We start from the raw sequence: 14,021 nt of genomic DNA on the forward strand, positions 1-14,021 counted from the left end.
TCTCAACCTGTCTGCCTCTGTCTGTGTGGAATGAAAACCGAGTGTGTCTGTTTCCAGAGAAGGGGGACAGGTAACCCCTGAAAATGCCCAATTTGGGGTTTCTCTCTGGGAGACTTAAAACAAGAGCCACGGCATTGAAATGGCACGTATGCATGTGTGCGCCTCCTGATGCCACAAGCACATGATTCAGTTTTGTTTTGTTTTACTTGAAGAGGAGCCCATGATGGAAACAGCATGTGCAGGGTCTCAAGCACATGGATCCCATTCCTGTCCCAGGGTATGGGGGTGTCAGCATTCCCTGATGTCCCCAGGACGCTGGCAGGAGGAGGATTTACTTCTCCTCCGTCTAGTGGAGCAGCTTTGAAGCAAAATCATCCACTTTGGGAGGTTTTCTTCTGGGACATGTGGGGTGAGGTGTCAGGGTCTGCCTTTATCAGGCAATGTATCTTGGGGGAAAAACTCCCCAGAGCCTGTGTGTGTGACATATGTGCATGCATAATGATATGTATTTGGATGCATGTGCACTTGAGTATCTATGTACTGCATGCCTTTGCATGCGCAGATGTGTGTGTGTGTGTGTGTGTGTGTGTGTGTGTGTGTGTGTGTTGGCGATGCTGCCCTGCTACACCAGGGTTCAGGTGACAGGAACTGATGGACCAAGTGCATTGAACAGGGCCTCTGGGTTGTCCTATTAAACCATCAAGAGGGGCTGGCACTTCCTGCCAGGCGCCCTGGCTGTGTCCAGCCCCATGGTCCCTTGTAAAACCCTGGCATGTCACACACTGGCACGGGCAGGATCCGTCGCTGAGGAAGCTGCTGTTTGCAGACCACAGGATTATGTTGATACGAAAGCGACCCGAGAACTTCTCTCCCCGCTTCACGTACGAGGAGGCAGGTGGGAGCTCAAGTGTAGACGTAACTTCCCCAGTGCCCCACGGCCCCCTGGGACTCTGGCTGAAGTGTGTGTGCACTTTCACCCCTAGATGCTCTTCGTGTTTTGAAAAAATTTGACCCAAGTTAGGTGGAGGCTTCTTAGGACCTCCCAGTGGCTTTCTGGGTGGCTCAGGAAAGCACCTCCTGGGGACATTGGACCTTCCTTCCCTGCTGATTCTCCCACCTGCATCTTCCCCTGTTCTCCAGCCACCTTGGGCTTCACACTGATGGTGTCGAGGTTTCTTCCGCACCCCGGCATCTTTGCACCTGCCGTTTCCTGTGCTTGGAGCATCCCCTCTTCCCAAGAGAGGGACCTGACTTCCTCCATCTCTGCTCCCTCTACCGTTCTGGTTTCCTCCATCCCCGGGTTTGTGTAAATGTTTGCCACCTGTCTCCTCTCCCTCAGTCCAGCCGCTGTACCCAGGGCCTGGAACAGTGGCTGCCATGTAACACAAGTTGAATACAAGGCATGCGTGTAGGAACAAATGGACATGCCCATCCAGACTTCACCCCTGTGGTAGCCACTGGATTGGGCAGAGGTGTTTGGGGCTTGGCTGGCTGTCTGGGTTTGTCTTCTTTCTTTCTTCCCCTGCCTGCTCACCGTGGCCTTTGCCCGTACAGCCTGTGCAAGCCCAGTGCTCCTGCAGTGGCAGAGATGAGTGTTCCGAGCCTGGTCACCAGGGGCCTGCCATGTCAGATGTACTGGGAGATACAGTGCAACCACCTGCCTGGTTGTCACTCTGCCCTGCGCCTTGATGTTCTTTTCTAGAAAATGGGCTGATGATGAAACAAAAATGAGGTTTGGGAAGCCACACGAGACTGTAGCTGTGGTTCAAGATGACGACCTGCAGCTCAGAGCCCAGGAGGCTCCAGATGTGCTACTGCCAGCCGCTGAGCGGTCCCTCTCCATGCAGGCTGTGAGCTAAGCACTTCCTCTGTGTGAACTTTTTAAAATGATGTATTTATTTTTATGAAAGGTGGATTTTACAGACACAGAGAGAAGTCTTCATCCACTGGTTCACTCCCCAAATGACCACAACAGTCAGAGCTGAGGTGATCCAAGAGCTTCTTCCAGGTCTCCCACATGGGTGCAGGGACCCAGGGACTTGGACCATCCCCTGCTGCTTTAGCAGGTGCGTTAGCAGGGAACTGGATCAGAACTGGAATGGCCAACACTCCAGCTGATGCCCATATGGGATGCCTGCACCACAGAGGGTGGCTCAATTCACAGTGCCACAGTGCCAGCCCTGGCATAAGTGTTTTTGCAGTTTAATTACAGTTGTCCCAGCCGTTAACCCAACACTGCTTCCCACCGCAGCCTCAACCTTCACCCTGGTGGGAGAACCCTTCTTCTTGGTAGAACTGCATTTTAAAGAGTGTAGTTTCCCTAAAGCCTGTAATTATCTTTGCCTCTGGGGCACCCAGACTTTTTTTTTTTTTCTAAGTAAGCAAAGAGCATGGTGCAATTATTGTGATGGTTTGCTGAGCGCTGGCCAAGTGCAGGCAAGAGGCTGAGTCAGCGCCTGGAATGACATGCACGTGCTCCCAAGCTGCCTGCCTGTGCACACGGGTCCGTCTCAGTTCCCAGGCTGAGGGGAGGAATGACAGCCACACGCAGCGATGTCCACTAGTTGCTGGGACTTGGCCTTCCCGGGGTGGATCACCCCATCCCTGCCAGGCCTGCCTTCTCAGGTGGCAACATTTCCATCCAGCGTGTGCGGCACCTGCGGGATGCTGCCGCAGGGGCCAATGGACAGGGGCTGGCAGAGTGTGGGAGCTGTCGGCTCCGTCAGCTGTGATTTGCGGGCTGAGGCGAGTTCCGTGGCCCTCCCTGTTATCTGCCTGAGTTCAAAGAGCGCCGAGCTGCTTGTCTTTGTCAAGAACACGGTTGGGGATCTTTTATGTGGAAGATGTAGGATTCTCGGGCTGACTTTGATTATTTATTCATCCCCCCTTCTGTGGGTGTGTGATTGCACGGGCACTTGGAGCCCCTTGTCCTGGCTGCTCTTGCTCTTGAAATTCAGCGAGCTTTAAAACCCTTTGAACGTTGCTTTTCGAGGGGAGAGGACGCGGTTTTGAAGTCCTATTTCTGTCTTCCCCCTCCACAGTGCCCCAGCACCTCCTGCCACCGTTCCACGCACCCTTGACTATTGACATGCGCCATCAGGAGGGACGCTACCATTACGAGCCACATTCTGTCCACGGCGTGCCCGGGTAAGTCCTGCCCTCCCATTGGGAGGTTGTCCCACAGCCTCGGCCACCTGGGCCTTTCTGCCTGGCATTCCTAACGTGCCTTGTCCCAAAGGGGCTGGCCAGTTAACATGGCGTGGAGGTGCATGACAGGCAACCAGCAGCCTGTTTGGGTCCCAGGAAGGATGCTGGAGTCACTTCCTGTGGACACAGCTCAGGCACCAGCCTTTCGTGGTAGAAGTGCTCCTTGAGTGCTCCTCACCTATGTGTGAGCCGGCTGTCCACTCCAGGACACAGAGCCTGCATAAGGTATCGGAGTTGCACTGCTCCTGTCCAGAGCACCCTCTTCTTCCACCAATCCAGGCATGCATTCCTGTGCAGTAAAGCATTATATAGTCACCAGTTTGCATACACAAGCTCAGAAGGATGCTATTCCTGGCCTCAGCCTTGGACTCTCCAGAGAAGGAGCATGTTCAGGGTCCAACATTGTGACATCATAGGAAAGGCCATTATGTGTAGTGCTGGCATCCTGATTAGACACCAGTTTGAATCCCCGCTGCTCCCCTTCTGATCCAGCTCCCTGCCTATAGTCTGGGAAAGCAGCAGAGGATGGCTCATGCTTGGATACCTGTACCCACGACGGAGACCCAGAGGAAACTCTTGACTCCTGGCTTCACCCTGGCCCAGCCCCTGCTTTGCAGCCTTTTGCAGGAATGAACCAGTGGATGGAATATCTCTTTCATAGCTCTGCCTTTCAAATACAGAAATAAATTTCGAGAGAGCATCATCAGCAGTGTTATCAGTAGCCCTAACCCAGCATGTGGCCAGTGCCCATTTTCATGGTCTTCATGGCTCAGCCCCTGGCCATTCCTTCTGTTCTGGGGCCTCAGCCTTCTCCCCATACCTGCCCTCCACAGGAGGTGTGCTGCCAAGAGGACTGGTTGTCCCTAGAGCCCCTTTTGTGACCCTCTGGCCCTAGCATTTTTGTCCCAGCTCACCTGTTCATGTCAGGGTGCTATCTGGTCCCTCACGCACATCACCCTGTCCCATGTCTCCATGCCTCGGTCCTACCACCTGCCCAGCCCATCAGCACAGCCCTTCCTTCGGCCTTCTCCAAGCCTCACCTCCCTGGGCCACTGTGGTCCCCTGCACTACATGGCAGTTCTGGCCCTGGATTCTCACTTCATTGCTGGCCCAGCATGATCTGTACTCGCACTCATCTCCCTACAGGTTCTGGGCATGCCCCTCATAGCTAGGGCCACCGCCCATAGGTACATAGTCAGCAAACTGCACCCCCTCTCCTGTCCATAAGTGCTCACTGAGCACTCGTCATGTTCAAATCTCGGGACAGCAGGATTGGTTAAACTTGTTAGAGAAAGGGCCTGTCGCAATGGCTCAGTGGCTAAATCCTCACCTTGCAAGCACAGGGATCCCATATAGATACCAGTTCATGTCCTAGCTGCTGCACTTCCCATCCATCTAACTCCCTGCTTGTGACCTGGGAAAGTAGTAGAGGATGGCCTGAAGCTTTGGAACCCTGCATCTGCTTGGAAGACCTGGGGTAGGCTCCTGGCTCCTAGCTTCGGATCAGCTCGGCTCTAGCCGTTGCGGCCACTTGGGGTGTGAACCAGCAGACAGATCTTTCTCTCTGTATCCCCTACTCTCTGTAAATCTGCTTTCCCATACAAATTAATAAATCTTTTTAAAAATTAGAGAAAGATCTTCTATCAGCTTGTTCACTCCCTAAAGACCTGCAACAACCAGCTCTGAGCGAAGCTGAAGCCAGCAGCTGGGAACTGAGTCCCTCATGTGGGTACCAGGGACCCAGCTACTTTAGCCCATTAGCCTGCCACCTCCTGGGCTACACCTTAGCAGGAAGCTGGATTCAAAGGGAGGTTCCATTACTGGACTCCAGACACAGTGATGTGAGATGTGGCCAATCCATAGCCCAATGTAGTGCTGTTAGCTCATGTGCATCCTTAAGCCGATTTGGCCACGCATCTCCCAGTGTCCCTGCTTCCAGTTGTCTTCTGATGCTGGGAGCCTCCTGTTTCACTTTGGGGCATGTACCTTGATCTGGCTCTGCTGGGGGCAGCCTTGAGTCTGCCTCAGGGGAGTGATGGGGCCTGCTTCCATCCTCAGCACCCCTCCGGCGCCTCTTCGGCTGCAGGTGCCCGAGACCACAGACTAGGCAGCCCTGGGAGTTGCATTTATTGGGAGCTGTGATTGCATCAGCACAGAACTGCCCCGTCGGAGACTCCTGGGTGTGGCCAGGGAACCCCGACTCTTGTCTGGGACAGGGCTGAGGCTGCTGGCTTCCTGCCCACTGGCACAGCAGGCCTGCCCAGGTACTACCTGAATGGGGTCTCAGTGCTGGCTGCTCCCAGCTCACTGCTCTGTGGGCACACCTGCAAGTATGTCCTTCTGTAGGCACACACAACTAGAGGCACACCCTACTGGAAGTAAAGAGAAACTCTAAAGTGGTCATCATCACATTGAGTTCTTCTTGTTCCAGACAATAGAACTGAGGCAGCCTAGGGAGCCGGAATAGAAAGACGGAGACATCTTTCCATCCACTGCTTCACTCCCCAAATGTGCACAGCAGCCAAAGGCTGGAGCAAGGATCCTGCATGCACAGGGCCTGGAACTCAGGTAGCTGATCCATCATTCACTGCCTCCTGAGGTGTTGCATCAGCAAAAAGCTACAGTACAAGTGAAGGTAGAGCTTGAGCCCGGGCACTCCAATCTGGGACGCAGCTGTCCTTAGACTGCAAAATGAACCCGTTGTGCTGCTGCAAAAATGGCTGGCCCTTGGGTTCTTCTTGATGATGTCTGGGAGCTTTTAGGTTCTCAGGCTCCAGCCAGACCTGCTGGGCCAGACCCATGGGGTGGGGCTGATAAGCTAATTCATGACTTTAGAAGTGGTGCTGCCATAGGCTCAGGCTTCGGACCCTCTGACTGCACGGGGCTTTGGCACTGAAGGAAGCAGAGAGGCTCCTGGCCCAGCCACCCACTACCCCCACTTAGGAGAACACAAGGTGGCCTGGGTCTCATCCAGGCTTTGCCTCTCCCCTGCTCTGGGTTGGACCAAGTCCCACACAGGCCCCATCCTGGTCAGCTTCCTTCCTGGCCAGAGCATGAATAGTAGTCGTGGCCAGCAAGGGCAATAGGAGACATCTGACTCCAGCCAGCAGCCTATAGAATTGGCCTCATCTCTTGCTGCCTTGTCCACTCATCTGGATTCCTCCATAAAGCAGCATTTGTATTCCCCGTTAGCTACTGTAAGCAGGTGCTACAAACATGGTGGTCTGACAGAATACAGATCTGTCCTTGTGAACTTTTAGGGGACCAAACTCTAGAGTCAGGCTAAGACAGAGGCTTGGGCAGAGCTGACTCCTTCTGGAAGCAGGAGAGAATCACCTGCTCTGACTTCCTTGACTTGGGAGCCCAGCCTCACACCACTTTGCCTTCTCTCTCTTATATTTGCTCTTGCTCCTTCCCCTCCCTCAGCTCTTCTAATGCTCTCTCTCTCTCTCTCTCTCTGTCTTACAAGGACATCTGCCATCATCTTGAGGGTGACACATGGCTGTCAGGTAACAAGTGGCTCACGTGGCTGATCCAGGCCCATTTCCCATCTCAAGACCCTTCCTAGCCTCCCCTCTACAAAGTCCCTTTTGCCATAGAAGAGAAGCGCTCACAGGCTGCAGGTGCTGGGAAGGGCTGGGAACCTCTCAAGGGCTGGGAACCTCTGGGGACCCTGACATAGCTCAGCAGGAATTGCTAGGTGTGAGGCTCCACCAGCAGCACCTGGTTTGTGGCAGGCTTCGTAATTAATGTGGTCAGAGCTGGGTGCAGAGCCCCCATCCATCAAAGCCAAGTGGAGCTGGCTCTCCTTGCTGGCGCCAGTTGAGTCTGATCACACATACTGCGTGGCCAGTCAGTTGGAAGCCTATCCCCTGGCTGCTGCTCTGAAGCACTGGGCCACCAAGCCTGTGGGTGCACCAAGCCTGTGGGTGCACCAAGCCTGTGGGTGCACCTGCTGCTCTGGCCTTGCCCTTCCTCTCTACACATCTGGGGACCCAAGTGTCCTGTGCCTGAAGGCTGCCAGCCTGGCACTGCACTGTCCCTCATGGCTGCTGTTGTCTTAGGCACCTGCCTTGAAGACACGTGGGAGAGAGGGAACACGAGCCATAGCAGACCCCATGGTTCCCTCCAGGCGCACAGCTGTGCATCAGGACAAGCAGGGCCTAGAGCTTGTGGTGGTGACAGCCCTGGGACCCAGCCTGACTGGGTGGCTTCCTGGCCCACACCTATACCTCAGCCTGCTGCAGAGCCACCTTCTCCTCTCTCTGTGAGATGCAAACCCCCATCAGGACCCGCAGGGTGTGCTGGGGAGTCCTGGGGGCAGTGTCTATGTGCTGCGTGTAGCGTGGGTGGGTGACAAGGAGATGCAGTGGACAGAGGAGTGATTGTGGCCAGGTAGGGATCTTTTCATGGTGGGTACACACCATTGCCTCTCAGATTCCCTACCATGGCTGTAAGAGGAGCCATTCAGCTACCAGTGGGGGCCCTCTGCGCCCTGCGGTCTCCCTTTTAGCCTTGACATGCAAAAGATGGAGTTATGGGTGTTGTGGCACAGGGGGTAAAGCTGCTCTTGATGCCGTCAGCATCACATATGGGTGGGTTCCAGTTCAAGTCCCAGCTGCGCCACTTCTTATCCAGCTCCTTGTTAATGGCCAGGAAAAGCAACAGAGGATGATGACTCAAGTGCTTGGAGTCCTGAACCCATGTGAGAAGCCCAGAGGTAGGGAGCACCCAGCTTCGGACTGGCCCAGCTCTGGCTTGTAGCACCCATCCTCTGCTGCTTTCCTAGATGCATTAGCAGGGAGCTAGATTAGGAGTGGACAAGCCAGACTTGAATCGGCGCCTATGTGGGCTGCTGGCAGTGCAGACAGAGCCTTCACCTGCTACCTGCTATGTCAAGTGCAGCCCTCCTCTACCTCCAAATAAATCATCTTTTTTTAAAAAAATTATTATTAACATTGTATTATGTCATACAGTTTTATAGGCACTGGGATTCCCCTCACCCCTCCTACAACCCTCCCCCCATGGTGGATTCCTCCCCCTTGCTGCATAACCACAGTTCAAGTTCAATTGAGATTCCTTCATTGAAGCATATACCTAGCATAGAGTGCAGCATCTTATTGTCCAGATAAGTTCAGCGGCTTCTTGGGGAGACCTTCTCTGGTCTGAAGGTAGAGCTAACAGAGTAAAGTCCCAGTCAGTTAAAAGCCCCAACAATACATCAGCAACAATATACAATGTTATGGAATTAATAAATCATCTTTTAAAAAAATGAATAGATAAAAGCTGAACAAGGGGATCTCGGCTAGGAAGACTGAGGGGACGAACTTCTACTTCCTCTGTTGTTTCTGGGGTCCTTCCCAGCCCTGCCCCTCCCTGGGGCTTAGAGGGGACAGGTTCTAGCTGCCTCCGGGTGGCAGGGAGAGAGCCTGAGCCAGTTCCAAGCTTAGTTCACACAGCCAGGGTGCATCTTAAGATGCCCAGGTGCAAGAACTCCCCCGACACTGTGGATGGCCCAGGCTCATGGAGCCCTGGAGGTCTGCTTGTTTACGGGCCCCGCGGCCCTGTGCTTATCTACCCACTGTCGGCTTGTGGTGAAGCCTGGCCTCTCAGCCTTTTGTCGTTACCTCGTGCCTTCACAGGTGTGCCCCTGCCAACTGACCTCAGCCTGTCTGTAAAATCCTCAACTTTTAGCCAGCCGGTGCTAGGACTTCCCACCCGGCTCTTTCCTGGTCCTCTGACACCTGTGCCTACTCCTGGACGCTAGCTTGGCCCCAGGTCACCTTGCTCGCAGAAGGAAATGGGAGGGGGAGGCTCTTGGGGGGACTTCACAGCCCTGGGTGGCGGCCACCAAATCTGATAAGATCTAGGCAGGTACTGGCACAGGTGCTTCTGTGGAAGAGCAGAAAGGCCAGCCGGTGCATAGGTTGGCCTCCGGCTCCCCCTCATCTGTACAGTCGCTCATGCGAAGTGCCCATTGCCCAGAGCCCCTTGAGAAAACTGTTAAGAACCCATTTGACCCCAAGGGCTGCATACTAATGGGGGACATTCTGCGCCCCTTCCCACCTCTACCCTTGGTCAGTGTGTACCTACATGCTGCTAGGTTGAGCCCCTGAACTTGCCCGTCCGGAGATAGGGATAGGAGCCATGGAGATGGCTTTTTCCCAAGGTCGCCGTGCCAGAGGGCAGGCCCACACCTGTTCAGCCCGGCCTTCTGCAGGGCACTGTCCTGGCCCTTCTGATGCAGGCACTGGGTGATGGGGGCAGCATGAGTGGTTCATTCTTGCACAGCTCCCTGGGTGACCAACTCATAGGGCGTCAGCTCTCTAATCATTTTGCAAAGCAGCATGTCTTCCCTCTGCAAACCCACATGTGCCTTCTGGCCAGAGGAGACATCGGGCAGACTATGTACTGCCGTGCTCCAAGACTTTCCTCCCCGCCTGGATCTAGAAACCTTGTTCCCTGAAAACTCAAGGATACTTATATGTGTGGCCAGTGGTTTTGTGGAGCCCATCAGGCCCTTCCCTTCTCTAGGCTGCGGGATGCTGGGGGTTAGGCCGACTGAGGCCCGAGAGCAGGCACCTTTGAGGGAGGCTTAGCCATCACTGGCCATGGGGAGTGAGGAGACTGAGGTACAGCGTAGCTTTTCCCATGCCCCTCCCCTGGCTCATGGCATGCCCGGGATTTGAACTGGGAACATGGGGTTGATTTGAACCCCACCCCACTAACATCTCTCCCCTGGCCCCAAGAACTTCCAAACCCCAGCCCCAGGAGCCTGTGCGTGGGACAGACAGCTCATTCATAATGGAGCTGTGCCTGTGAAAGTTTAATGAGGAGCGTGTCTGATAAGACGGCTGGGCTTTGATCTCTGCTGATCGCAGGGCCCTCGTGCAGAAGACAGCTGCCAGGCTCTGGGCCTCCGAGCTAGCGAGTGAGTAGGCGGGTGGGCAGGCGAGCGGGTGGGCAGTGTGGTCAGCTGGGAAAGGGCAGAACTGGGAAAGAGACAGAGTGTGATGAGCAGAAGCCAGATGGGCCAGCAGCTGGGGAGGGGCTGCTGGTTCAAGGTCAGGTAGGGTCTGGATGGGACCCCTTCTGGTTCTTCCCTTCTCCCTCAGGGACACCTTAGCATCACGGGCATTTCCCCACAGGATGTGGGCTGAACTGAGGGTCCATCTCTGAGATGGGGATAGGAGTTCCCTATGTGGGACTGCTGTGAGCATTCATGCTGCATCCACACCCTGCGTGGTGCTGGGCTGATGGTGTCACATTCTGTCTTCCCAGCACCTGGTACGGAGGGGTAACATTTCACCAATTCATAGAGGAGAGAACCGGAATTCATTCCCAGAATCTAAGAGCCGTTCCCCAGCCCAAATCATTCAGCTTGCAAGGGAGAGCTGAGCCCCAAGCCTGAACACTTCCCTGGGTCGCAACCATCCTTCTGGGAGGGAGGACCTAGTCCAGTTGTCAGTATGTTCTATAACTCTGCTGATGCCAAGCCTCGGGCAAAAGCAGTCATCCACTCTAAGGGGCTGCCCACTGGAACTCAGAGTCTGGTCAGAGCGGGGTAGACAGTAGGAGAGAGGCAAGCAGCAGCGAAGGGGAGCCTCTTATCCTGAGAGACCTGGAACAGAAAGCATATATCAGCAGGGGACAGCTCCATCCACCAGGAAAAGTGGGGAACCCTACCCGGCTCACACTGAAGGCCAACTCCACAGCACCCCACTTCTAAGACAGGTTCCCCCGGATGGCTTAGAATTATCCACCAAGAACGGATGCTACACACCCTGTCACTGTGGGCCAGGTCAGGGTAGGTCATGGACTGTGGCTGTGTCCTGTCCTGCCCTGCCCCATCCTTGTCTCATGACTCAAATTCAGGCCCCTGGTGAAGTCTAAGGGAGCCCTCCTGTACCCCCCACTCACTCCCACAAACTGCTGGATTGAATATCCAGGACACATGGAGGCCACCCCAGTTCACCTGGACAGATCTGGCCATTGCCTAGGGACAGACTGACAAGACTACAGCTTCCCACAGGCTCCCTCTATGCACCCGCTCACCCCACAGGGCCCAAGTCCTCACTTGGCTGGGACAGAAGGACATCTTTGCCTCTCTGTCTGCCACTCTCTGGGGTTTCGAGGTTTGTGAATTCTGATAACCTTACATGTTACTGCCAGGGCAATGAGAGAATGAACCACTGCAAGCACATGGCTGGAGCTTAACCAAGTCCTTCTGTGTGCTTTCCTTCTTCGTAGGCGCAATGTTATAACCTAATTTTCCTACCAAGCTTCAGTGTTTACTTAGCCAGAAATCTGCTCTTTGTCAGCTGAAAACACTGCTTTCTTTATTCACGGTTGTGCGGGGGCGGGAGGAGACGGCCTCAGCCATATCCGGTGCAGCGTGCGGGGAGTGATGGAATGCTGTGAGCCAGCACAGTGTCCGCAGGTTCGCACATGTGTCTGTCGCACAAAGCAGAGGCCCCCTCAGGCTGGGGAAGCCCCAGGCTGGCCCCGAGGGAGGCTGGGCAGCAGATGGAAGTCAAGATGGCCAGTACATGGTCACACCGAGCCCTGGATACTTCCCAGTGGCCTGCACCAGCTCCACTGTTGCTGCCATGCCCTGAGCCAATTCCCACCTCAGCTGCTACCAAAAGAATATTGATCAGGATCAGTGCTGTAGCTCAGTGAGCTAAGCTACTGCCTGTGGTGCCAGCATCCTGTATAGGCAGTGGATCGAGTCCTACCTACTCCATTTCCCTTCCAGCTCCCTGCTAATGTCCCTGGAAAAGTAACAGAAGGTGACTTGAGTGCCTGGGCCCCGGCACCCACATGGGAAACCCCAAAGAAGCTCCTGACTCTTGTCTCTGGACCAGTGCAGCTCCAGCCATTGCAGTCATTTGGGAAATGAACCAGCAGTGAACCAGCAGAGTCTCTGAGACTGCTTTTCAGATAAATGAAAAAGACATGAGGGTCCAGTGCAATGGCTCGATTGGCTAAATGTTCTCCTTGCAAACGCTGAGATCCCATATGGGCACCAGTTGGTATCCTAGCTGTTTCACTTCTCATCCAGCTCCCTGCTTGTGGCCTGGGAAAGCAGTGGAGGATGGCCCAAAGCCCTGGGATCCTGCACCTTCGTTGGAGACCTGGAGGAGGCTCCTGGCTTTGGATCAGCTCAGTTCCAGCTGTTACAGCTACTTGGAGAGTGAACCAGAAAATGCAGGATCTTTCTGTTTCTCCTCTGTAAATCTACCTTTGTAATAAAAATAAATCTTTTATTGCAAAGTCAGATATACAGAGGGAGGAGAGACAGAGAGAAAGATTCTCCATCCGATGATTCACTCCGCAAACAACCGCAATGGCCAGTACTGTGCCAATCTGAAGCCGGGAACCAGGAGCTCTTCCGGGTCTCCCACACGGGTGCAGGATCCCAAGGCCCTGGGCCATCCTCAGCCACTTTCCCAAGCCACAAGCAGGGAGCTGGAAGGGAAGCGGGGCCGCTGGGATTAGAACCAGCGACCTTATGGGATCCCAGCGCGTTCATAGGTGAGGACTTGAGCCACTATGCCAACGCACCGGGCCCAAAAATAAATCTTTAAAAAGAAAAAGATGTTGGTCTTATGAAATAATGGCAGACAAAAGAATGACAAAAGATATGGTTAAAACATACTAGTAACCATGTGGACCCCCTTTCCTCTTGATGATTTATTTATTTTTGAGGGTTGCATTTTTGTATTTGAAGGGCAGGGTTATAGTGTGATTAGATCTTCCATCTGCTGGTTCACTCCCCAAATAGCCCAAATATCTAAGGCTTTTCCAGAGAGACTCTAAAACCTGGGAGCTTCTTCCAAATCTCCCATGTGGGTGCAGGGTCCCAAGGGGACCCAAGGGACCCAAGGGGTGCTGGTATCACAGATTGTGCCTTTACCGGCTATACCACAGTGAACTCGGTTTCCAGTGCTGTGCGTCGAGTTCTGGATGGGCTGTTTTCCCATGGCTTGGAGGCAGTGTGTGCCGTGGGATATGTGGGATGTGTCTGTCTGCGGTTTGGAACTCAGCTGCTGAAAGCTCTGGGGTTTGGCGGGTTCTTGAGACAAGGTGTCTGGCTGGAAAGGAATCTGCTGGCCCAGGGTTTTTACATTTGAACCCCTTTAGATGTGGCCGGCCTCTGCCTGGGGCTGTTGCAGACACTAGGGTGATGTCACCCACGTGGGCGTGTCATGCCACAATGGCAGCAGAAGTCGATTGGCATCCTGTCGCTGTCCATGTATCCTGAAATAACTGGGCGGCTGTTCCATCTGTGTTTCCTTGGAGTCTTCTTTTTCCTATTGTTTTCAACGAGCACTTTATATATGAAGGGCCTCATTCCATGACTGGTCATGGGCACTGCAGAGCATCCTCTCCGTGTGTGCTTATCTCTTCCCACACACATTCCCCTCCCTCCTCAGCCTTGCACTTCACTGGCTGTTCTCTGGTGCACACCCCCTCCCTCCTCGGCCTTTCACTCCATTGGCTGTTCTCCCGTGCACACTCTTCCCCCCCTCCTGGGGTTTGTACTCAGTCTCCTTCCTTGGCCTTGCACTTCCTTGGGACTGTGTTGGCTGGTCTCTGATGGGATCTGCCCACTGTTCTGCTCTTCATGTCTCCAGAGCATTGAGCCCGTACAACTCACAACCAGAGTTTCAGCCTGGCCGAGATGCTACCTCCTGCAGGAAGCCCCCTTAGATTGCCCCAGGAGAGTGGATGAACCCTAGTCCTCCCACCCCTTTCTGGCTCCAGCATTTGTGGGGTACCTGTAAGATCACAGGTGACATCCACTCACT

At 54.2% G+C, this 14,021-nt stretch overlaps 1 protein-coding gene across 2 annotated transcripts in view; it reads left to right on the plus strand.

Annotated features, from left to right (window-relative positions):
- Window positions 1-14,021, plus strand: part of GLI2 (GLI family zinc finger 2) — a 134,269-nt gene that overhangs the window by 89,168 nt on the left and 31,080 nt on the right. For both annotated transcript variants that reach the window (XM_040979178.1, XM_040979179.1), the window contains exon 2: window positions 3,042-3,147. In XM_040979178.1, the coding sequence (XP_040835112.1) occupies window positions 3,042-3,147 (106 nt within the window). The remainder of the gene's footprint in view (window positions 1-3,041; window positions 3,148-14,021) is intronic.

This window comes from Ochotona curzoniae, unplaced genomic scaffold (genome assembly GCF_017591425.1).
Source record: "Ochotona curzoniae isolate NIBS_2020 unplaced genomic scaffold, NIBS_Ocur_1.0 contig_3037, whole genome shotgun sequence".
Classification (NCBI taxonomy): Eukaryota; Metazoa; Chordata; class Mammalia; order Lagomorpha; family Ochotonidae; genus Ochotona; species Ochotona curzoniae.